The sequence below is a fragment of the Protopterus annectens genome, chromosome 8.part0, assembly GCF_019279795.1.
Source record: "Protopterus annectens isolate FY-2018-M chromosome 8.part0, PAN1.0, whole genome shotgun sequence".
Taxonomy (NCBI): domain Eukaryota; kingdom Metazoa; phylum Chordata; order Ceratodontiformes; family Protopteridae; genus Protopterus; species Protopterus annectens.
This window is the reverse complement of record NC_056741.1, coordinates 1,753,406,585-1,753,433,264: the sequence shown is the minus strand read 5'-3', so window position 1 is coordinate 1,753,433,264 and position 26,680 is coordinate 1,753,406,585. Positions and strand designations below refer to the sequence as shown.

At 38.0% G+C, this 26,680-nt stretch overlaps 1 protein-coding gene across 2 annotated transcripts in view; it reads right to left on the bottom strand.

Annotated features, from left to right (window-relative positions):
* LOC122809618 (cytochrome P450 2J2-like) overlaps nucleotides 1-26,680 on the bottom strand; it is an 898,680-nt gene that overhangs the window by 214,561 nt on the left and 657,439 nt on the right. For both annotated transcript variants that reach the window (XM_044081250.1, XM_044081251.1), the window contains one exon: nucleotides 18,161-18,299. In XM_044081250.1, coding sequence (XP_043937185.1) covers nucleotides 18,161-18,299 — 139 coding nt within the window. The remainder of the gene's footprint in view (nucleotides 1-18,160; nucleotides 18,300-26,680) is intronic.

Sequence of the window (26,680 nt, the reverse complement as noted above, 5' to 3'; positions counted from 1 at the left end):
TTTAGGGCGTGTGAGAGGGGCTTGTTCCCCACATAAGGGGTGCAGTCCACTGCAACAATGCTTATTTCAGTGACATGTAGGTCAAGACTTTAGGTGGTATTTAGAGAGCTATTCAAACTATTGAGTCTGAGAAGTCATTTCTTTAAATATATTCGAAAAACGGCAGCTCTCCACAAAACACCAATAAACCAGCAACAGAGTGCAGTCACACGAAGGAAGATCTCCAAAAGTTAAAATACACTTTTAATATATCCAAACACGCAAAAAGCACTTCCACATTAACGCTCTTCACCAAAAATAGCGTTTTCATCTCTTCACTGGACTTCTTCAGATGCTAATACTAATTAAACACACATTTATATACCTCTATTAAAACTAATAATCCAATAAAAAAGCTTCAATTAAATTTGAATACACAAATCAATTCACATTCTAGGCTCATAAATATTCATAAATTCCTCATTCTATAAATATAATTAAAATAATTTGTTACATCTTCATTTCTTATAAATAATTAAAATACTATAAAAAATGATTTAGTACATCATAAAAACTTAAAAAAATCTTATTTTTATATAATATAAATATTCATTATAAAGGAAAATACATTTTATAACACAATAGCTCTATCTATTGGTACAAATTTATATTCCTACTAAACTAATATTCATAGTTTAGCTGCCTTAGGAAATTACATTTTATAACCCAATGGTTCCATCTATTGGTACAAACCTAAATTGCAACTAAACTAACATTCATAGTTTAGCTGCCTTTAATTTTAAAAGGGGTAGAATAGACACATGTTCATTGAGGCCTGGGTGTTTACTTGCTTCTAATGTCACTTGCCACCACAACTCTCTATACCCAATAGTATTTTCCCATGGGCCCCCTCTAATCCCATCCTTTATATGTTCAATAACTAAAAAGTGAAATTTGCTTTCTTTACATACCTTTGAATGTTTATATAATGCATTTGTTTCTTTTTCCTTTATTATATCATAGGTATGTTCATGCACTCTTCTTTTTAAAGTCCTCTTGGTTTTGCCTATATAAAAAGGCCCACACTTTTCATAGGTAGCTAGGTATACTAAACCCTTCGTCACACAATTATACATCCCTTTACTACCGATCCATTTTTTTTTTCTACTTTCTATATAGATTTTCTCCTTATTGACCATATAGTTACATTGATTGCATTTTCCACAAGAATATGTTCCTATCTTTTTCACTCCCTTAATTTTATTTTGACCAACTTTTTTCTGTTCCAAGTAGTCTTTTATATTGTAAGGATTTCTGTATACTACTTTAGGTATGCCTTTAGGAAGTCCCCCCAAGTCAGTAAGTGCCATAAACCTTTCCCATTCATTAACAAAAATAGCCCTAATATTATTATTTAAAGCATTAAATTCTGGGGTAAAAGCATGTTGATATTCTTCATTATTAATAAGTACTTTATCTTTTATTGTTTGTTCTTGTCCATCATTTATTTTTTCTCCTAATATAGGGTAAAATTTATCTGTTCTTTTCTTTTCTACCTCCATCCTAATATTACTAACAAATTCCTTACTATATCCTCTATCTATAAACATTCCCTCCAACAAATCACATTCCAATTTAAAGTCCTCAGTCTTACTTGTCATTCTCGATCCCCTCACAAATTGCCCTTTTACAATATTCTTTTTGCAATGTATAGGGTGTGCACTATTATAGTGCAAATAAGAATTACAATATGGCAATTTCCTATATGAGGAATTTATGAATATTTATGAGCCTAGAATATGAATTGATTTGTGCATTCAAATTTAATTGAAGCTTTTTTATTGGATTATTAGTTTTAATAGTGGTATATAAATGTGTGTTTAATTAGTATTAGCATCTGATGAAGTCCAGTGAGGAGACGAAAATGCTATTTTTGGTGAAGAGCGTTAATGTGGAAGCGCTTTTTGCGTGTTTGGATATATTAAAAGTGTATTTTAACTTTTGGAGATCTTCCTTCGTGTGACTGCACTCCGTTGTTGGTTTATTTCTTTAAATATGTTTCAGTCTAATGTGTTTAAAAGATTGAACAGATACAAAGTCTGTCAAACCCAGATTTGATGAATATGCTTCATCTCAAAAAATCTAGATCCCTCAGAGCCACAAGGGCGGGTGACTTAAACCTCGACACGGTTATTAATAGGATGTGCTGGAGGGATAGATTCATCACCCAAAGACTCCCTATGCTGTGGAACAAAATCCCGGTTTATGTGAGGCAGAGCACCTCGCTGGCCTTGTTCAAGAGGAATCTTGACCAATGGATGGGAGATCGCAGATACACCCCAGGGGTTACCTCAGTGTCACTGCTCGACAGAGGCACAGCTAAATAATGGGCATAGTTTCTCCAAACTAAGGGATGGCGTAAGCCACAAAACTATGGGCTAGGCTTATAAATGCCCTCTGGCAGATAGCCTAGTATGAACCTATGAACCTATGAACCTATGAAACACAAAAAGGTTTCAATGTAGCTTTACAGCATGACAACCCTTCAAAGAGTTACTCTGTCAGTCGACAAGGATTGAACTCTTGAGCAGTTGCTGCCCGAGGTTCATCTCACTGCCAAATTCCTCCACAGGAAATCACATTCTGGGAGTTATTCCAGCAGTGAAGCCTTTTTGGGGGAATTTACCCATTCTTTCAAGTTGGTGCAACTGTGGAGTTGGTATATATACAATTGGGGGTGTGGGGGTGCAGGAGGTCTTGCCCCCTTGCAAAAACACTGTTTTGGGCCATTTTTGGCAATTGCAGATTCCAATCCTCAGTGCATTCAGTGTTGTCCACTCACACTGAAAGCTCTGTAAAGTGGGTTTATTTAAAAATTTTAGATAGTGATATGTTCTTTCAAAGAGAAAAAAGGCCTTCAGACTCACATTTTAGTAATCCAAAACCACAGAGATTACCATCAAGTTATTGTACATGTTACCTCTAGTTAATCTTTAATATTTTCAGACTTACCCTACTTCAGAGTTTTAGTTTTTTTCAAGAAACGCTAATCTGCAACACTATCCCCCCAAAAAAACTGTAGACATATACAACTTTGAACAATTGTAAATTAACTTATACTATTACTCATTTTAAATATGATTATGAAATGAGATTTGAGGGATCTTTAATAACAAGTTTATATTCCAACATTTCAATTACTGACATAATAATAATTCTAGAATGAGGAAGGCATAGTGAAACACTATGTTAGTATTACTATCTTGCATTACCTGGTTCCCCAGTTTGTTTTTGGCCTTCTATGCAGAGCTCACACATCCTTCTTCTGGCCATGTGGGTTTTCATTGGGTGCTCTGGATTCTTCCCACATCTCAAGGACTTGCCAATTGTGAACTGGTAGCCCTCTAAACTGATAACAGGTGCACATGTGTGCATATGTGTGTGTGTGTTTTATTTTAGCCAGCCTGTAAATCTGCACAGTAGAGCATGCCATAAACACTGGATTTTAATTTCATTACGGCTGCATTTTAAAGATTTTTGCACTTTGTAATAACATATGGTATGTTCTTGCATTAGTAGTTTAAGGTAGGTGGATTGGACATGAGGGACCACTTACAGCTATGACCTTGTTAAAAACAAAAATCCTAAGTTATCGACAAGTTTTGTACAGTGTAAGTAGCAAAATGCAACAATACAGTCACAATACAATAGCAACTCAAACTAAAAGGGTCTACAGTTCTGCAGTTAATAAGCAACAAATGTTTAATCAGGTAGCAGGAGTTCTGATTTGCACTGGATTGTAGAAAATATTTACTCATGCTGACATGATTCACGAAGGTTGTTATTAGGCTGAGACCTGAACCATTCAAAAGTTGTGAGGAACAAAATGTTAACTGAGACTGTATTTATGATCATTGCATTATGCATCTCACTGATGCAGTGGCTGTTGTAGCAATTTCTAGACATACAAGGCATACAATTGCAGACAAGGACTGTAGAGTTTCTGGGATGCTAGAACACATACAGGTATGAGACTCATGAAGGTTCTTGACTCATTGTATACTAGAAGCACAGTGGCTTGCTGGTAAAACTTCTGTCACACAGATGCATCATCCAGGGGTCAGTCTTCACCTGCAGTCACCACCTGGTGAGTTTTGCTTGTTCATCCCATCTCTGTATTGGCTTTTAGTTGGTACTTTTGTTTCCATCTCCCTTTCCAAAACATGTGGGCTCACTGACTACATTAAACTCTCCATACAGCTATATATATATATATATATATATATATATATATATATATATATATATATATTTTGAGGTCTGGGTCAAGGCTGAAGAGGTCTGAGAATTACCAGGTCACTAACTCAGTTATCAAATAAATAAGTAAAAATTAACAAATTTCTTTGTATCTCATTATAGATTAGTAGTTATTATTGGAGAAAAATCACAATCTAACACTGAAAATAAGTTGCATACAATACTGTCACTGACTAGCACTCTTATCTGGGTATCTGTTTATCTACACTGTGTACTTGATTACAATTGTTTCCTTCAACAGGGGATTTTTTTTAATGTTCTTGACTCTGGACTACATATGATGCAGATCTTTATTGTCCTACTGTGTACTGCACTTTGACACTTTACACTAGGGCATTCTGAATGATTTTATATATGACACGTCTCTGTGACAGTATTTATACATCACTCAGGTTTCATACCTTACTGCACAATTTTACATATTGTGAATTGTACACCTAGCATATTATTCTGCTCAGTGACTCCCTTTGCAAAAAAAGCTGCTCATTACCTCACCTTGTAGTGGTATGCAGCTGAACTGTCCTGCTTAGTCCACATTAACTGTGTACTTGTAAACTGTTTAAGGTTTTTGGTCTGGAAATTCTTCAGTGCACATTCCCAACAAATGATATACTAGATTTGTGAATTATGTTGATGTTATGCCATCTAGTGATCTGACTAATGGTATTTTTTAATTGACTACCTGATTAAGTTGTCAATCAAGTGGCTTTACTGTGCTCCTTGAGACGTACCTTTATAAGGGACATTTCTACATAATACACAGAGATAAAAGTGTGGGAAAGGATATATTACAGAGTCATTCATTAGAAAAGGTTCTTATGTAAAGTGTACCTTTGACAACACTCAAATACAGGAGACACACAAGTATGCAGTAAGCCACATGTAGTATAGTAATCCAGCAGAATGGTCAAACCAATGGTAGCTGCCAAATAAATATGCAATATACAAATACATATTCAAAGCAGAATAGCTAAAAAAATGTTTTACAATAAGAAAAACAGCACAAAAGCATAAAATAAAGGACAGACAACAAGGGAAGCAGAAGGAAATTCCAGAGATTATCCACAGCATACTAACTGCAAAGATGTGTAGTAAGTAGATGGGACTCCCTATTCTGGCCATAGGTGTGTGTGTGTGTGTGTGTGTGTGTGTGTGTGTGTGTGTGTGTGTGTGTGTGTGTGTGTGTGTGTGTGTGTGTGTGTGTGTGTGTGTGTGTGCATACATGGATTGTATAGAAGAACAACTACTACTAGGTCATCACCCTGTGGTGTAAATATTCGCCCTTTATTATTATCACTGTTGATGTGACATCCTGATCTCACGTGCATGGGAAAAAGGGATTGTGAATGCACTGGTGGATGGATGGATGGATGGATGGATGTGGTTCACTGAGTGTACTAGGCACATCTTTTAATTTATGTCCATAATAGGGGATGACTATACACTTTTTGGCATTCAGCTTGAGGCCATGGCTCTGGCACCAGTTGTTTGTTTCTATGAGGCCCTTTTGGAGGATGCTTGTGTTGGCTGGAGAGTCGATTATGGCACCCAGTTTGCAGTCATCTGCAAACTTGGTCAGCCACAGTCCTTCCGTGTTGGCCTGTACCTCCGAGAAATATATACCGAACAAGAGAGGTCCCAGGACTGAGCCTTGTGAGATGCCACTTGTAACTGGTTTGGAGTCTGACATGGCTCCACCAATTCTAACCATGTGGGTTCTGTCTTTGAGCCAGTTTGCAACCCATCTAGTGACATGGGGTTTATATTTAAGCTGGTGAGCTTATCTATAATGCCCGAGTGGGGTATTGTATCGAAGGCTTTTGCGAGGTCCAAGTAGGCTGTGTGGACCACCTTCCCCTCGTCAATGGCCTTGGTGACTGTTTCAAAGAAAATGACCAGGTTTAAGAGGCATGATCTGCCCTTAACAAAGCCGAACTGGGTAGGATCCAGTGTCTGTAAGTCCCCAATATCTTTATTTACAAAGTCCATGATGACCCTTTCCATAGCTTTGCAGACCAAGCTAGTCAGGCTTATGGGGCGATAGTTTCCAGGATCCATTGAGGCACCACCTTTATGGAGAGGGACTACTGTTGCTGTACGCCACTCTTTGTGTACATATCCTGTAGTAAGGCTGAGATTGAACAGTAGTTTTATGTTTGGGTTTAGCTCTTCTTGGAGTTTATGTAGGATGCAGCCCGGGACACCGTCTGGTCCCATTGATGCTGTGTTTTTTTGCTTTGGAGAGGGCGGCTCTTACCTGATCATCTGAGATGTCAGGGGGGCAGCACTCTGCTGGGATAGATATTTTCCCTTTTGGTGGGGAGGGGGTGGAGAAGTTTGCACTGAACCTGTCAGCTAGGATGTTGGCAATGTCTGTGGGTTCGATGTATTTTTTGTCATTTTGGACTAATTCTGAGCATATCTGGGAATTCCCACCCAGGTTCCTAACATAACTAAAGAAAGCCTTGTGATTATCCTTAGTGTCCTGTGCAATTTTTCTCTCGAAGCTGGCCTTGGACAATTTTATGAGTGCCCGTAGTTTTTTGCTAATACTGATCAGAGATGCCTTCCCTTTTTGGGATTTTGCTCTATCATGTAGTAGCTTCCCCGTTCTATTGAATAGTTTGTTTATGGCTGGGGTCCACCAGACAGGACGTCTGCCTTTGAAGGATTGGGTCTTGGTTTTATTTGGGATTGCATGATCCATGCATTCCTGAAGGTGTTCATAGAATGCGTTTATAAAGGATTCTGCAGTCTGGGCCGTATTTTCCACAGGCCTGGGGGCTTTGAAGGATTCCACGTCTGTTTTAAGGAGTGTGAAATTTGCTTTAGAGAAGTTTTTCACTGTGGTTTTCTGGGCAGGGGGTGGGGTCGGGATGTGAATATCCAGTGAGATTAGTTTATGGTCTGATCTTACCAGTGAGGGATACTCTTCTGGTCTGGAGCATAGAGTCCCCATGTTGGTGATGATCAGGTCCAGTATGTTTTCCCCTCTTGTGGAAGTGGTAACAAGCTGTTCCATAGCATTTGAGTTTATAAATTCTAGGAACCTTTGGGCTAGGGTGTTGGAGCTAGAGTAATGCTCCCAGTCTATGTTTGGGTAGTTGAAGTCACCCAATATAATGGTGTTTGGAGAGACCTTCATATTTTCCAGTGCTCTCAGGAAGGCCGAGTGGGATTCCTAGGTTTGGGAGGGTGGTCTGTAGCAGGCTATAAACTGGAAGGCAGTTTTACCCACTGCTAGTTGCACATGGATAGTCTCTGATGCTTCGTGCTGTGCCACCAACCTGGAGGTGTGGGTATCTTTGACGAATATTGATATCCCCCCTCCTTTTGTGGTTCGGTCCAAGTTTTGGGGCCGAAAAGCATGGTATGAGGTATAACCTGGTAGTGCTGGGGTGCTCCCGGGAGCCTTGAACCAGGTTTCTGTTACTGCACAGATATCAATGTTCTCCATGCTAAGGAGAGTTTCGAGTGCGTGCATCTTGAGGTTTAGACTTCTGGCGTTGAGTAGCATTATTCTTAGTTTCTTATCCCTTGTGATACCTATAGAGGTGGGTTTGTCTTTTGAGCCTTGCCTAAAAAAGGCACTATTGGGGTAGCAAGAGCCTTTGCCAATTTCCGAAAGCCCAGGGGTGACAGGTACAAGCTGTACCTAGCAAAGCATCGTGGCTTGTCGAGCATGTCATCCCAGGCTGACAGGCATTGGATCCCCTTTGAATGACACCAATACTTAAGCCAATTGTTGAAATTGATCATCTTGTCTTCATATTGTGGCATCATTCTTGGTGAGGGTAAGATGCTACTCAAGGTCAGGGTCATACCGGCCTGGGCTGCATGCTCAGAGAGCTTCTCTATGTCTCTTTTCATGTAGTCCAGGGAGGTACGTCTCAGGTAATTCATACCAGCATGGACAATGACTGAGTCATATTTGTACTTGCCTTGGAGTGACCTGAGTACTTGAGTTATGTGGCGAATCCTAGCGCCCGACAGGCAGCTCACCGTGACCTTCTCCTTGTTCAGCCTGGTGAGCGGGACATCAGTGTGCCTGACGATAGAGTCACCTACTACAAGTGTATCAGGTGTGTTGTTTAGCCTTAAGGGCTGTGACTGTTCGGCACACTGGCTTTGTGAGCTATGTGTTGCATGTGTTTTGTTTTGGGGTATAGTTTGCTTGGGTGTCTGCTTTGGCGGTCTCTGCTGCTAAGGCAGATTTTTATTTAGAGCCTCTGAGTATGTTTGTTTGTGTTTGTGTTTGGTTTGCTGTCGTGGTAGGTCTATGTGAGACTGGAATTGTAGTGAGTGTGGTTTCCTTCTCCTCCTGACTGGTTACGCCAGTACTGAGTTGAGAGAGCTTAGCCTCCAGTTTGGCTATATGGTTGCATCAATCACATGTGTTGGAATTTGTTGGGAGGAGGAGAGGGTTGTCTGTGTACATGAGGCAGTTGTAACATTGCCTCAAGATTTCCAGATTCACCAGCTGGACCAGAGAGGAGATTGACAACTGACCTTTGGACATGCTAGAATAGTATTGGGAATTCCTTTATAATTGAAAAAAGGGCCAATGGGGAACAAGGTACTCAAGGGGAGTTTGTGAGGGTGTAGTGCTTTTAATTTTTTAGTGCTGACTTATATAATTGCTTTAGTGAGCAAGTGCCAGGTAACTTAAATGCAATGTGTTACAGGTAACCTAAATGCAAAAACAACAAACAGTAACTTTCTTTCAAGTGAAACAAGGAAATAAGTACAGTAAGCAATGCAGATATCACTAGGGATCCATTAGAAGTGCTGAAAAGCCACGTTTTAGGTGGAATTAGCGTTTCACGGAAATAACAAGCAAACAAACAACAAGCATACAAACAAAGCTAGATTCAGCAGGCCTGGATCTAGTCTATGCTACAGCAAACAAGGTGTACCAATTTCAGTAAGAAACAGTTCAAATATGCAGGCACTATAAGCCTTTAATCAGAAATTCCCAGCTCAGAAGGGCAGTGCCCAGCCTCTCCTCCCACAAGAGTGCAGACCACAAACCTTCTTAATGTAAAATAACTGGCCTGTATTGAGCATACACATTACATCATAAATATTATGTTTAACTGTGGGTATCAGTACAAATATTTTTTTGTCTGACCTGGGATGGACTTCATACTTTACTGACAATTAGGTCTCACACATACATGGTTAACCACTCAGCTCTTCAATGTGTCTATATAAGTAATGAGCATGTCTGACAAACACTTCCTCTTTGGCAAAGAGTACTCTGGACAGTAATGAGTATAAAAAAATATACAAGTGGACCAGCATTCCCTATGGAAATAGATGTAAGTTCATTACCACAATACAGATAAGTCAGGGATCTAATCTAGCACACTCCAAATTTAATTAATGTTGTCCCACTTAAGTATAAAAATTAACAATATAAACATAATTATACATAACAATAACTATGTACAGCAGTTAATATCATATGGATTATATGTATGACTGGGGGTATCCTGGCAATTATGCTTCAGTAATTAAAAGTTTCTTTTCTGCCCTGGGAGGGACTTCATACTTCACTAATGGTCATCTACACCACTCACATAACACAGTCTAGCTGAAAAACAGAATGCATTGTGTGGTCTGACCCAGAGAATGGAAATCTTTCCTGCAAGTAATACAATTATATGCATTTTCAGTATACTGGCACACATTAGCCTGCATCTCACATGAGAATTCTTAAACTAGGACCTTGTCAGGTCACACATACATGGTTAACTGAAGTTTACCACCACTCACTCTTTAATGCATCTATATAATTAATAAGCATGTCTGGCAAACACTTCTTCTGTGGCAATGAGAAAAAAAAACAGAAAACCCAAAGTCCACATTTTGCTCCCCACTCTCATAACATGATATGTTACCTGCATCATATAATGATGATGTTATCATCTCTAAAAAAACATTATGGCAAGGAAAAAGCAGACCTTCTTGCTGGTACAAGTATAAATAACTGTGTTCTGCAGATGGGAACAAAGTTGTTAGGTGTGGGTTAACTTACCACAACAGCCACATTGTATATGCAAGTGTGTGTGTTTGTATAGTCACAAGAGCATGTTTAATCCTACTGTCATTAATCAAGTATCATGGAAAAACAAATTTGTTTGCACTCATACATGCCTACACAGCCATTCCGTGCAGGACTACCAACATACATTGATGATGGCATCCGCTATAAAGTATCCAGCAGCAATATAAAAGTCAGACTTGTGTTGTGGCAGTTGCATTAAGTACTGTGTTCTTTAGCCTGTGCAATTAATTAGAAAGTAGTTATAATCTCATTGCGGTCAACTTGCATGTATACATAGTCAGAAGAGTGTGAGTTTGTATTCTTCTGTCAAAGATCAACTCTCATGGTAAACAAAGTTTTTTACAGTCCTACATGCCTAGGCAGCCATTTCATACAAGCCTCCCAACATCTTCTCCCAAGCATACACTGAAGATATCTGCTATAAAGCTTTCTGCAACAGTCTAAAAGCCAGACTTGTGCTGTGGTGCTTGCATTAAAGACTGTATTATCTAGCTTTTGTAACTCATTAGGTGGGGGGTTCTAATATCACTGCTATAAACTTCTTTGTGTGTGTGTGTGTGTGTGTGTGTGTGTGTGTGTGTGTGTGTGTGTGTGTGTGTGTGTGTGTGTGTGTGTGTGAGTGTATGCATAGTTTGAAGAACATAAGTTACTGTCAGCAATCAAGTCTCATGGAGAACAAAAATTTTTACAGTCACACACTCCTACAAATACGTTTCATACTGGCCTACCAACATCTTCCAAACATACATTAATGATGTCAGCAGCTATAAAGTGCTGTGTGACACTACAGATGTTAGATTTATATTGTGGCACTTGCATTAAGTACTGTGACCTGTAAATAGGTAGCGATTCTCAACTCCCTGCAGTCAGCTTGTGTGTGTGTGTGTGTGTGTGTGTGTTTGTGTGTGTGTGTGTGTGTGTGTGTGTGTGTGTGTGTAATCAGTTTGTTCACATTCTGGAGATCATTTTGGAACAGCACATGAGACACTCCTACTACCATCTTCTTCTCACTACACACAGATAATGTCATCTGTTATAAAGTGCTTTCTAACACTATAAAAGGCAGACTTGTGCTGTGGTGCTTGTGTTAAGTACTATGTTTCCTAGATATTTAGGTAGGGGTTCTAGTCTCACTGCATTCATCTGCTGTGTGAGTACGTGTTCATTTAGTTCACATTCTGGAGACCATTTTAGAACAGCATGTGAGCCATTCCTACATCTTCTTCTCACCAGATACTGATGATGTCAGCAGCTATAAAGTGTTCTCTAGCACAAAGAAAATTAGTCTTGTGCTGTGTCACTTTCATTAAGTACTGCATTCTGTAAACAGTTTGATAGGGGTTCTAGTCTCACTGCAGTCAACTGTTGTGTTTGTGCTCAGTTAGTTCGCATTCCACAGAACAGCACTTGAGATACTCCTACTACCATGTTCTTCTCACCAGCCACTGAAGATGTCATCAGCTATAAAGTGTTATCTGACACTATGAAAGTCAGACCTGTGTTGTTGTACTAATATTAAGTAATGTGTTTTCCAGCTTCTGTACATAGATAGGAGTTCTAATCTCACAGAAGTCAACTTCTGTGTGTTCATCAAAATAATTTTTTGAGACAATTATATACCAGCATATGACTCCACATCTATGTCAGACACTCCTCCCAACATCTTCTTCTCAGCATACAGTGATGCTACCATCCTGTACAAAGTGTACCATGACACTGTTAAAGTCAGAAATAGACTGCTCTGAGGTGACCTGTGTCTGCCATACAAGTCCGTCTCAGACCCAGCCTTGATGGAGTTGCTGCATATCTATAAGTCAAACTCCATTCATGCAACCTGCATGCAAGGTCTCATATGGACTGTGACATTAATAGAACTTGTTGTTTTCAGGATAGATTTATGTCCCAAAGACTCCCCCATCTGTGGAAGAGACTCCATCTCCATGTGAAGCAATGTACCTCACTAGCCCTCTTTAAGAGGAACCTGGACGACTCTATGGAAAACATAAACTACACACCTGGGATCCCACCCGTGTCCCTGCTAGACAAGGGAAACAGGTGCTTACTTTTTGGGAACATGGGTGAAATTCTTGGCTGGGCTTATAAGGGCCTCCAGACCAATAGCCTAGTGTCGCCCTATGAACCTATGTAGTGGTGCTACTCTTACATTGTGTAGAATCCAGCTTCTATACATACACAGGATTAATGTTCAAATCTGATCTTAGTCAACTGGTGCATGTGCATGTGCATGCATGTGTGTGTGTGTGTGCGTGTGTGGGCGTGTGTGGTTGATGGTATATTACAGTCATTGTTACCTCTCAATCTCTTACAGCAAAAAATCTGGACAAGCCTAAAATGATGGGAGGACAAATAGGGACAGATTTTAAATATTGCTCTTACAAACTTAGAAAGTTTAGGTTTGGCATTAGCATGAATTTTCTGAAGGATGTACAGTCTTAAACTGAAATGTTTGTCATTATTTAATGACTTCAATCCTCAGCTATTTGCTAGAAAGGAACAGATTTTAGGAGGAACGCACCAAAAATATGAGGCAAAAATCTGGACAGCCTGTGAAAAACTTACATTTGAGAGGTATGATGTTTTGGATCTCTTTCCATTTAAGTACCACTAAGGATAACTTTTAACATAGCCCCATGAATCCAACATCTCCCTTTTCCCTCTGTCCACATAGCATGCTTCCTGCAGAGGATTGGAGGATGACATCATCTCAAAGAACACAAAGAAGCAGAGTCCCTCCATGAGCCTTTCCAAGCCATCTCCAAACTGCTAATTAACTGATGGTCATTTCTATCATGGGGTGGTGTACATGTCACATATAGACAGAGGCAGTATGTAATACAATCAAACACATACACACATACCCTTACTCTCTTCGGTTTACATGGTATAATAATGCCTATGATTTTATGTGATGTTGGCCATTAGACTAGTAATGTGCAATGACTATTAACATTGTACATGTCAAAGTTGCTGTCATCCGCATGTCCTATGTTGAGTTGTGGATGTACGGTAGGCCTAAAAGACAGTATTAAAATCTGTGATGTGAGGTAATGTATTGATAACCACTGCTGTCATTTGATTACATGCTCTGTACATAACAGCTGTAGTACAATGCCTCCTGAGAACTGTTGACATAGGATGATACTATGTATATTGTTAGCTTAGTAATGAATATGTTTTAGTAGTGGAGTATGTCAACATTCTACACAGTTCTCATTCACCCATTATAGTGACACTTGCAGTATGGCACAGGTCTGCATGTGTATAGCAACCGTCATTAAATGCTCTGTGACAGACACCAGTATAACAACATACTGATCACATGGGCACATACATCTTGTTTCATCCACGTGTCATAATGTTGTTATATACACAAACATATAATACATTGTGATTCAAGTGAACTTTGTGGAATTCACTGTATGTGCAATTGTGCTGCTATTCCCAAGGATTACTGAGGTGGTCCCCAGCAGCATTGTATGACTATCAGCATTTGTATCAGTAACTGTTCTGTATGATCCACATCCAATTCATTTGTAATGTGTCCATATATGGTATCAGGGCACTCACACACAGCTTTCCAATGAGAAACATATAGGTATATGATGTACAATTGATGTAATTATGTGACATAGGTAGAGCTGTATGACTGAGTGACATGTGATGCATACTCAAGATTGTACTTGGAGGTGTTGTCAAATATAATTTTTTAAATAAGTATGAAATGTTAAGAGGAATGCACAACAGAGTGCAGAACTGTTTGTGGATGCCACAAGCCATACTCAGCTGGAGAAAATGGGCAATCTGCTAGCTGTCAGCTGGATCAAACTTCACTCCCCCTGTCTCCACTGGTCATCAGCCAAAGTATGCATACAAATATTACTCAGCTTATTTTCTCAGGAGAACAGGTAATTTATTCATTCTCTAAAGCTAATAACACATCATCAGTGGGCTCTGGCAATATCCCAGTTTGCCTTTCCAATAACTTAAACCAACACAATCAGATCCTTATTTAAACACAGCCTACAGACAGCCTATAATCTGGTAGAAGGGTGTATAGCAATAGTCATCCATCTGGACAAGTGGAGAACATTATCTGATCCAGAGAATTATAGACCCATAAGCCTGACTCACCTTATCTGTGAAGCAAACCAAATAATCATCAAGGGCTTCATCAAAAATAACACAAGTAATCTCACAAATGTGTACCCAACACAATTTTGATTTGTTAAGGCTACATCATGTCTCTCAAGCCTCTGAAATAATAAATCATGTTGTAGAGATAGATATATCTCTCAGACACCACCCATTCTCTGGAGCAAGCGTTCCAGTCACATAAGGCAAAGGGATTGTTTGACCCTCTTCAAATGTAACCTAGATAAATGGATGGCTAATTATGACTGTACTCTTGTTGTTTCAGCTGCATCCCTCATGGATAGGGGCAGTTGTTGTTGAACAACATAGCATAGACTCATACCTGTCTGAACATCATTCACATAGCTATTTAAAATTGTGAAACACATGTTTCAGATGGGTAGTCTATAATGGGATCTTGGATCATTAACATAGTACTCTTCTATGCACCTATAAACATATGATGTGCACTTATATCCTAGGTACAGCTACAGTGTGACTGTACAGCATCACAGACATACCAGTACATCATGTCAGTATTATCAGTTGATGGTTTGCACAAACACTTATGCATACATGTCAGGATTTCATGGTAGTATATGGTTTCTATGGCAGTGTCAACATGGCAATGATCATGCAGCACATGTATGGGGTTGATATGTGCTGATATAAACTGTGGTCCATGTATCCTTTGGTATGTGAACAGTATCATAATGACAGTGTCCTCACTCACTGATTCTACATTTTGCAGTGCTGCACTTTCTGTGGACATGGGCATACTGATGCATTGTCATCCGTCTCACATACCAGTCATTAGAACTGATCACTTCTTAATTCACACATCAGTTGTATATGCAGTAGACAATATCTAGTGCTATTACATGTGGCAGATAAATGCAATATACACAACTGTATGAAGGGTATCTACTGGTAATAGTGCATTGTTTTTAAGTGTTGTCATCTCCAGTGATCAGGTTAGGATGTTTATATCACAACCAATCATCTCCACTGATATCTAAGCTTGTGTGACAGTCACATATTGTACTATAATATGTGATGATTATGTATATACCCACACAGGAGGTGTAAACAGCAGTACATACTGTATTATATATATATATGATTACCTTTCATGCTCCTGACTTGTCTTTGTGGTGTACATACATTAACATGCCCTTATCTGATGTACATTACCATGTTTCACATGTCCATTCCTCTTTCTTCATTCCTACCATTCATGTCTGTGGCCCTTTTCAATATGCACAATTACCCAGACTATTGTATTTATACTGCATTCAATGTACCATTAATGATCACCACAAAACCTTTATTTCAATATGGCAAAAACATGTTGTACTGTACATTGCACAGAGTGCACTTTTCTGTAATGTGTTATTACTGCATTCATTGCATTAATTTTAGCCCTGGTAGTCATTGTGGTTGTCTGCACAAACTCACAGAGCAAGTTTGTCCATAGGTAAACTTGTCTGCTGTCTAAATGTGCTTGCAATGCTCTCCACTGTTTCTTGGCCATCAGTAATGTTGCTGGTGCTGAAATGTCAGTTATATCCATGTAAGCGCAATGCACAGCATGTATATGCAATTAGCACTGCCTCTCATCATGCAAAAATGCAAATTCCATTTAGGTTTTGCGCTAAGCCTACACGGAGTTTATTGAATCCCTAGGAATTTTTTTTTTCTTATATTTGCATGCACCAAGACTTTTTCTCAGGATATGCATGGCAACATGTTGACATTTGCATTGTCGTCCTTTTGTGGTTGAAGTTCTTGCCATTGACCATGTTGATTTGTCAGCCAAAGTAAGTATACCCATATATACACATATGGGTCCCCTTCAGTTGTTCGAACATTCAAATGTTCGAAAGTCATATGACTGACACCATATGTTTGAACGTTTGAAAGGCCGACAACTGATAGCAGAGATCCCGCTACAGTGCGGGACTAGGAGATTCCCCTTTCTTGCACTGTAGTGTGATCTCAGAGTAAGAATAATTAAGTAGCAGGGGCTGTGGGGGGTGCAGGGGGGCTTGCCCCCTTGCATAACACAGTTTTACTGTGTTTCCAAGTGGGTGGTGGTTCTATTTCAGGATGTTCGCATTCTGGACTGTCAATCATATGGTGTCGGCTATATATGAAAGTCGGCATTCCGGACTGTTGACATTCTAAAGTAGATTATATATATATATATATATATATATATATATATATATATATATATACATATGTGTGTGTGTGTGTGTGTGTGTGTATATATATATATATATATATATATATATATATATATATATATATATATAGATAGATAGATATTGATATACACACACACACACACACACACACATGCATATGCATAGAAATACTTTAAAGCACATCATCACATCTTCTAACCAACTTTTGTCTTTCACGTGGCATGTGAAATCGATTGCGTATTTCCTGACCATTTCATTAATTTTCCCCCTTCTAACCCTGTCTTCTCATCCATCAGTATTATCTCCTTTTTTAATATTTAGTCTTCATACTACATTTTTAAGTTATCTACCTGAGTATCCATTCCTCATCTGACTTCTTTCTTAATTTATCCCCAATTCCTCTGCTCTTCATGGTCTCCCTCCTCTGTCTACACACCTTCTCATCATACTTCTCTGACAGGGTAGCATTATACTCCCATTTTAAATGCCTTTCTCATCACTGCTCCAAATAGCATTTTATTCTATTTTATTTTATTGGCCAGGGATGTTATGTTCAGTTGGGAAAATACCCATTTCCAGTGGAGGTCCAAGGATTAAAGTCCCAAATGAAAAGAAAAGAGGGACATAGTAAGAACATCATTTAAGCATTTTGTTCAAAAGAGTAAAGTATAAGCAATTTAGTATTCAAGGCAATATATAAGTAATTACAGACTGTCAGAAAAAATAACATTCCACTCAGTGGACCATTTGATTCAGAGCAAAGATAATTAGTAGATTTTATGTTGGAGTATAAACTATATTACATACAGGGACAGTGTCCATTATTATAGTTATATACAGTTGTGTGACAACACTATAAAATATATAAAGAGTGTGAACTAGGAAGAGGGTGGAAAAGGACGAATATGACAGGAAAGGTGGGGTGATATAATAGTATGTCACTACAGTACAGTCTGCTTAATAGTGCGCAATATCTTCTTTGCCATTGTATCCCACCATGTTAATGAAGAAAATATGGATAACCTTTGTCATAAAATCCTCATCTTTTGCTGAAGTACAATTTCTGCTTCAGTTCATGTTACTTCTATACTCCCTCTCTTCCCTAGATGTGGGTACCTGTTTTTTTTTGTTTTTTTTTCTGGACTGACATTTCATGGTACAACAACATGCACTTTTTAAAGAGATGTGTGGAACTGATCATGCATATTACCACTTAAATGTAAATCAGATCACAGAAATTGCGCCAAGAGATTCTGGATTAACTTTTTAGTCTTCATTAGAACACAGAAACCTAAGTAAATATAATAATCTAATGTCAAGCAAAAAAAAGTTTTATATTTCAGCAATAATTCAAAAAGTGGCATTATTTTACACGTATCTGGTACACAATACTCCACTATATGTGTATTACAGTATCATATAAACATGTTACCTTGCACTTTAGGATAGGCCATCATTAAAAGCAATGCCCATCTCAGAGTAATTGCTGTGGTATCAGTCCCAGCCACAAACAAATCCAAAATAATAGCAACCAGATTGTCTTCATTGAAAAATGATCCATTTTCACTGTTCTGTCCATGGAAAAAGAAGTAAAGGTCAGAAGGGAAGAATATATTACTCAAAGAATGAAAACACTTTCTTTCAGCAAACTGAAAAGCTGTTTGTTACATTGGTGAACACAATTTAAACCACACACCATAGCTTTTACAAAATTTGATCTTTCCTAGCAAATGCATACCTGGTGCTTTAGTGCCTGCTAGGTAAGAAACTAGTATAATTATGCAGTTGTCACCCACTATACCTCATAAGATGCATACTTACCAGCACTCAAGTAATCTTAATGGGTTTGATTTTACAAGGAAATTGTTAGGTATCTTAGAAGACTTTGATATCATCTTCAGATAATCTATATGAAGAAGGCTTTTTCATTCATTCATTTTTGTTCAACTGTTTATTTTCCATCAGGCAGCCAAGTGATTTTATGTCTTGAAAAATGGCAAATCAGAGGGGCTCTAAAACATAACAAGGATGTAATAAAAAACAGAAATGATTCTGGATATGAACTAAGCAATAAGGTTCTGCATTTGCATCCCAAAGTGTAGCTTCAAATGTACAATGTCTAAGGCCTTCTTAAGCTTCGTATACATCTGTAGTCCCCCAAGTGAGAGGTTATAAATGGCCAGCTGTACACTGAGCTGTACTCCTTCTATGTGGCCCTTTGCATCAATATGTACTTGTTTAGCTCAGTAACATCATGGTACATCCCACAACCTGAGTAAAATATAATCTCACCATTTTGTCTGTCAAGTGACCATACCAGAGTATGGCTTGGTTATATTATGAAACGCTGACTTCCTAAACATTGATGTGTCAGATGGATAAAAAAATTTCCAAAAATAAAAAGGGTGAAAAACTTCTTTTTTCTTGATTTTGCTGGGGGCAACCCCCCCCCCCCCCCCACACACACACACACACACCACTGATGTTGGGAGCAAGCCCTACATTTACCAAACTTATATACACCAACTCTACTGCCACACCAACTCCAAGAAGGGAGAAATCTCCCTAAAAAAGGGAATCATTGCTAATGCATAATTAGAAATCACACAGGCAATGACTTCCTATGAAGAAAAATGTTTGTGTTATGCCATTCATCTTTTTTTTTTTTCTGCAGGGTACCAACACTCAAGGAATTTCTCCTTGAACATGTGTAGGGAAGTGGTATACTGGTACCAGAAAGATTATAAGAATTATTACTCTTCAAAGTGCTAGATAAATGCAGAATGACTGGTAAACCAAACGAGCGAGTGCTACAGTCAGCCAGAAGGTAAGTTACAAAAACAAGGTATGCTCTGGAATGCCTAATGCAATAATTGACTTATTAAACTTAATATATAAATGTGTATATATATATATATATATATATATATATATATATATATTATTTTGAAACTGTAATATGGTTTTAAGATTAGAATCAATGTCATACAAGCCAAGTTACCGAATGCTTTACACTATACTGTTTCATAATCAGCTTATCAGTTAGCACATTGACTTTTTTTGCCAAGGATACAGGGTTCATATTTCTCCCCCTTTTGTAATTTATTTGTGAGTACTTCTATAGCTCAGCTTATAAACTGGTAGAAAATCAGTGAAGAAATCTGAATGTTCAAATCCCTTGATAGCTGCATTGTTTTAGGGGTCCATGATGGTCTAGTAGTTAAGAGTTGACATGCTTACATCCACAGCCTGGGTTTGATTCCTGATCAGGAAATTTCACTGGTTTCACCCATGGTTTAGCACTTTTGTCACTTATGAATAGGGGTAATGTATAAATGTCTGCTAACTCTGGGGTATTCATACTTACAATACAAAGGATCTGGATTATTCATACTTATAATACATGAGATATACATTTCATGGGAATTCATGGTTATGCTTCAAAAGATCCTCATGGATCAGTAGCTTGTTCTTGGGAGGGTGGCCTAATGGTTAAGGTGATTGCCTTACAAACACAAGGTACAGGGTTTGAGTCTCACAAGGGATAACTGGCTAGGCTTAAAATGGCTCACAAGGGCAGTTAGCCTAGTACTAACCCATGAACCTATGCTTCTGTGCAGATTGTAATTGGTTGAGAAAATCAGCCACCAGGATACATAAAGACCAACAAAACAAAAGTCTAACAATGACCTTAATGCAGAAATACTGTGAGGTAACAAGAAGAGAGACTAAACCAAAGAGAGGTACATGCAAATTTTACTGGAATGGGACTACCTTTCAGGTTTAGTTGAATCCCAATTACATCAAATTGCTGACAGTGTTTCTAGAGAGATCAGAGAACAGTAGGGGTTAGGACATTTCCCATTATCCTCTAGTTACACATACTTGGGGTTATTAAAATTGGAGATGTAGGGGAATACGATGTTCAAAGTGGTCCCCCAAAACATTTTATTGTATTTTATTTTATTTTGAAAGATGACTATTCATTTCCATTTTTTCCTGTTTTGCTTGTATACAGTTCAGTTTGAGGAATTACCATGAATCTAACCAAAGAAGCCCGTACAAGATTCTGAGAACCAATGGAAAAAGTTTCTATAGCTACACAGTCAGGAAAAGTAGAGTAATGAGAAGCAGATGGCAGAAGGGAATACAGCCCAAAAAGCTCAGAAATTGCACTGTGGGTGAGCAATAGAGTGGCCATACATCTTGGAAGTAAGACAAATGCTAAGGAGCAAAGAACAGCAAAAAGGTCCGTTACAACAGCTGAAGTCCTAACACTTGAGGCGATGGAAACAACACATTTAGGCGATGGAAGGTACAGCATGAAGCAAACCTGAGCAAGAGAATAGACCAGAGTGGCCCTTTAGAGAGAGAGAGAGATGAGTACAGCATGTTTGGTCAGAGGTTCACTTAATCGTGTTTTTTTTTTTTTTTTTGTAATAAATATGATCAATTGGATTGGTTTGATGAACATAGAAATAGCTGAAAATTGGATTATCAAATGTAAGTTAAGTGTGACTGGATAGTAATGCCAAAACTTCCTTTTGCATGAAAGTTGTGGCATTGGGTTATGTATGTGCCAGTGGGAGAGTTTGGAGGTTAGGATTAAAATAAAAAAGTAAAGGCTTCTGGGTTTAGTGCATGTGAATGTGTGTAATTATTTACAGGTTTTGTGTGTGTGTGTGTGTGTGTGTGTGTGTGTGTGTGTGTGTGTGTGTGTGTGTGTGTGCACTTATTTATTTCTCCTTTTGTCTTGTTTAGTGGCGTTGTTAAGGAAAGGTTGTTTAGTGTTCTAATGTGTAAGATTAAGGTTAGGGGTAGGGGCATGGGTAGGGATGGAGATTAGTTTTATAGATAGATAATAGAGAGAAAACACACTGAATATTACTTTGAAGATTGAACATGTGTGTGTGTGTGTGTGTGTGTGTGTGTGTGTGTGTGTGTGTGTGTGTGTGTGTGTGTGTGTGTGTGTGTGTGTGTGTGTGTGTGTGTGTGTGTGTGTGTGTGTGTGTGTGTGTGTGTGTGTGTGTGTGTGTGTGTGTGTGTGTATGTGTGTCTGTAATTACAATGGTGCAAATTTATTTTTGCTACTACAAATGTCTGAACAGTAGGAGGGAAAAATTCTAGGAGATTAACTGTCTATAGTTTGCAACGTCTGTACAAACATACTGGCATCCTGACTAACGGGTACCTGGGTTAAGACAGTATCCAAGGCAAGGAGCACATGAATGAATCATGATAGAAGATGCTAAGGTTCAGAGACTGTGCAATAGTGTCAGATTAAGTTGCAACGTGGGCAAAAGTCAAACTACATTTGTGCAAACATTACTTTTTTAGTCGAGATGCAGTGAATAAATCAGTGCAATAATTACTGCAATGCTTTGCTGAATTATTCAGTAAACATTCTATATTCCACCAAGGCAAAGGGCAGTGAGATAGGCTGCTTGTTAATAAGGTACAACTGCTAACATACTGGACCACATGACTGAGCTATTGCCTGTAACATCAAAGTAAGGGAACAATAACAATACTAAAGTCATATGAATTGAGCTAAACTAGTGTGAAGCAATGGGAACAAGATTAAGAACTTTAATGAGCTAAACTGCATATTGCCACTGACTGAGCTTTCTTATTCAGCAACTGTCTATCATTACTAATTAAACAACAAAAAAGCTAAACAGCAAAATAAAAGAAACTGTGAAAACTGCTGTATTATTGAGGGGAACCACCTAGCTCGTGGTCAGCTGAAGTTGTACAACAGGTGTTCTACAGAGATAAAGGAAAGACTGTCAAAACTAACTTTTAAATGACAGCTTCCAGTATGGCAGCTTTTGAATAAAAAGCCAGTATCAGAACTCCCTCCCTCAAGCAAGTTATTTAAAGAAAAAATCAACTACTTTACCTCCAATATGGGGTAGATTCAAAGTGATAGCTGTTTATGAACCCAAAAAAGGTGATCCAGGAGAAAGACAGAGGAAAACAAAAGAGTTAAAACAAATGAACAGTTGACTCTAAGGGCCAGGCAGGGCAAGTTGGCACAAAACAGTTCTACTATGACTATAAACAACATTACAGAAAGATTGCTGGAGGAAAAACTGGATAAAATGCATGCTAATATATTAAAACTTAACTGAATTATTTTTGGTTATGTGGCAACATGACAATAAGGTCCAGAAAACTGAAGATACATTGCCTAGACCATAATGCAGTTGAGATCAGCAGAGAGACAGATCAACAACAGAACTACATAAATGGAAATTAAGTTAGAAGAAATAAATCAGAAATTAATGGAGTGAGAAGATAGATCAAGGAGGAAGAAATTAAAAATTAAGACTGCACCAGACTCCGCTAAAGGAGATAACTGCAAAATAATTTACTACAGGGTTTCTGCACTTATGGACAGGTATATCATTGCCAGCTATTAAAAACTGAAACAGTTCAAAGAGTCTATGTGCCTAAGTCAAGTATAAGAAAGTAGCCATGCCCGATTATTATGATGTTTCAAACATACAAGATGAGGATACACTCTTCAAAGTAAAGAAGAAAAGACAAGTCTTAAAAAGTGAAGAGGCTATAGTGTTTACTGATAATGACTATTCAGTCCAGCCCAAGGCCAAATGCAATCTTTTTATGCAGGCCATCAGAACTTGTAGAGAAATTAACTTAAATTTTCATCTCTTATATCTTACATATTTGAGGATTTTGAGCATTGCAAAACTTACAGACAAGAAAATAGGACCTCCAAAGCATGGGAGAGAATGAACATGTTGAAAGGCTGGCAAAAGAAAAAAACTCAGGTGTAGGGAACAGTAATATTAAGAAGTCATCCACTAACTCATTCCCAGTGTTCCAGAAAAAATGATAGGTAAACTCAAAAACATGCAGGAGCTGACAAGGAAAACAAGAGACAGTTTGCAAAATAAAAGTGGCAACTAAAATATGATTTAAAAAAATACTTCCTGGGATTGCTTTCATTAAGTTAAAAAAGTCATGTATGGCTTTAAAGTGGTAAAAAAGAACAACCAGTTGTGCTCTGAAACAGTAGTCAAGGTCAAGGTTAATAGGGTTGCATTGTAAAAGCATGAAAAAGGTTATGATGCTGCACACTGAATGATCTCACCATGCTTGACTGGGCCAAAGAAAAGGGGGACTGTTTATAATATAGGCAGCATTAATTAATTAATTAATTAATTAATTAATTAATTAATTAATTAAAATATTTAAAGACATTCATGATTAAGAAGTGACTCCAAAAAGTGAAGTGCGCTTTCAGGGACAAGAAGACATCAGGGAAGAAAAACAATATTAAGGGCTGAACAAGACCAAAGTAAAAAATGAAAAGACAGCAGTGGTAGTTTTAATGTAAATAACTGGGAAGCAAAAAAGCAGGTGGAACTTTAATAGGGGTAAGATATTTCAGAAATATACATTTAAGCCATAGGAGTGGGAAGAAGAAAAACCATTCTTTATCACGCTTGATTTGTTAAAAGTCTTGTATATCTTGTGTGGCTTTAGATGTGTAAAAGTTGGAATCAATAATAATGGTTGAATTGTTACATGTGGTAGGGAAGAGCAGTGGTATATGCAAGAAAATCAGATCAGATTCAAAGTTAAATATAAAGAGCATAGAAATACATTTTGCCAAATACAAAAGCGGTAATCATGCAAGCCAGTTAACCAACTTCACTTATGGGGGAGTGGAGGAGTTACAAATTCTCTCCTTGAATGCAAATGGCTTAACTAGTCAGGATAAATTAAAATCAGTGATTGCATACAAAGCATGTAGTGAAGAACATTTTATACTAGTACTACAAGAAACTCATCTGACCCAACAGGAACATGACAGACTGACAAAGATAATTACAGCTGTAGGCTTTTATGTGGCATGGCATGGGGAGAGGAGAAAAAAGATAAGTGATAATCTTAATCAAGAAAGGAGAAAATCTCAATAATAAGGAAGAAAAACATGACAGCCAGGAAGGACTACTGAATGGGTCAGTGTATCACAGTTGTATCCCTGTATATTTCTCCAAAGATGAAAATAAAAAAATAAAAAACTATGCTAGGGGATATATTAGAAATTCAGGCAGGGATATGCATACTGGGAGAAAATTATGATGTAGTTTCCAGTACTTGAATGTATTATCAGGCCGAAGAAAGTTCAGGGTTACTAGACAGGGTTGATTTTTAAATGTATTTGGACTGCAGGATATGGTAGATAGGAAGAAAGACAATACATATACATATTATTCTGGAATGTATAAAATATGCATTCAACTAGATAGACGCTACATCAGTAAAGAGAATTTTTATTTAGTCAATAAAGTCTAGGTGCATCAAATTTCTTTCACTGTTGATGCACTTGTAGTGATACAACTGAGAGGTGAAGGCACGCATTACACAGAAAAACAATGGATTTTTCCTATATATGAAGTTAGGAATAGTCACGTTCCTATTTTGATGGATAATGCATTCAGAAGAATGCTATCTGTTAAGAGAAAAAGTTTTAAAAACATACTGTTATTTGTCTTTTTCCTCTTCTTGCAAAGTAAACATGTTATTTGTTGGGATATGCCTATCAAAGATGGGCCTCATCTGTGACAAAATGCAGCATTGCTTATGAACCTGAATAATAACTGTTTTCTGCTTTTCAGAATAAAGAGATTTGGTTATAGCTTAGTGAAGCCTGGGATAAGGACGCACGGCTGAGTAAGAGTTAATTTACTGAAGCAGGCTGTGTGTCCTGGAAAATTTGAGCTACCATTGTTGAACTGAACATTCTGTGCTTCTTGAACAATCTGTACTAACTGTTGGTTTGAGGTAATTTGTGATAAACATGTTTATCCTATATGTTTTTCACAGCCAACTGTCAATGGTCAGAAATGTAACAAAAAGTTGTTTTGCTTGCAGTATAAAAGTTGATGTCAGTAAACAAGTTGACCAGAGGACAGCATCTTGGCCAACATGCTGTGTAATCTGGTTAGCTGCTAATAAAGAAGTTTTTCATCACCTGAGGCAGATGTGACTCGTTTGAATTTTTCTTCTGACATTTTGGTCCTTCGGACCGGAAACCTCTACGAAGATACGGATCAGTCCAACAGAGAGACCAAAAAACCTGTGCAGGTGAGGGTTTCTCATCTTAAGATTCCCTCAACTGAAAGCCCTCCAACTGATTTGACATTGAGAGGAGGCCGGCCGGTCTCTGATCCCTATCCGAGGGACAGTTTCTGAACCAAAAGGGGAAACGGAGTCTCATCTGGTTCAGGTAGGATGAAAACTAAATTTTCTTTTAATTTAATTTAATCTTGTCAAGGGTTTTGTTTTTAGTTAAGGGTGGGTAGGATTACTTGTTAAGATTCTTTTGTTAGGATCACCCGTTAAGATAGCCCCATTTTATAATAAGCCCTGTAAAATAACTTTGATACAGTCCTAAAATAAGAAATCTAGGGGAAACATGGGTTTGAGTTGCTGCAAGTGTGACAGTGATGTCTGTTTAAATGTCGATGCTAAGTATATGAAAGTTTTAAACAAAAATAATGTTAAATTTTTGAAAAAGTGGAAGTTGAAATATGATTTTGATGGTACCCTGAATAAGAATGCCTGTGCAAAATTGGTTAGAGATTTGAAAAGAGATGCAGGAACTAGAAATAAAAAGCAAAGACAATTGGGATTCCCCCAAGCACAAAAATTGTTAGAAGAAGGAAATAAATGAGCTATAAAAGAAAAACAGTGCCAGGAAAAAGAAAAAAATAAATCAAAAGGGATCACTGGTGCCAAGTGGAAAAGTAGCTTTATTTTTAGATAAGGAGGATGAGCATACAGTTTGTGCGGTACAAAGGCAGGCAACTGCCCCACTGTATGGGGAAATTGCTGCTGCCGTACCGGCGGAACCTCCTCAATATCAATCTGAAGATGTAGGATCTGTACAGCAGGGTGGGTTATTGGCCGCTCA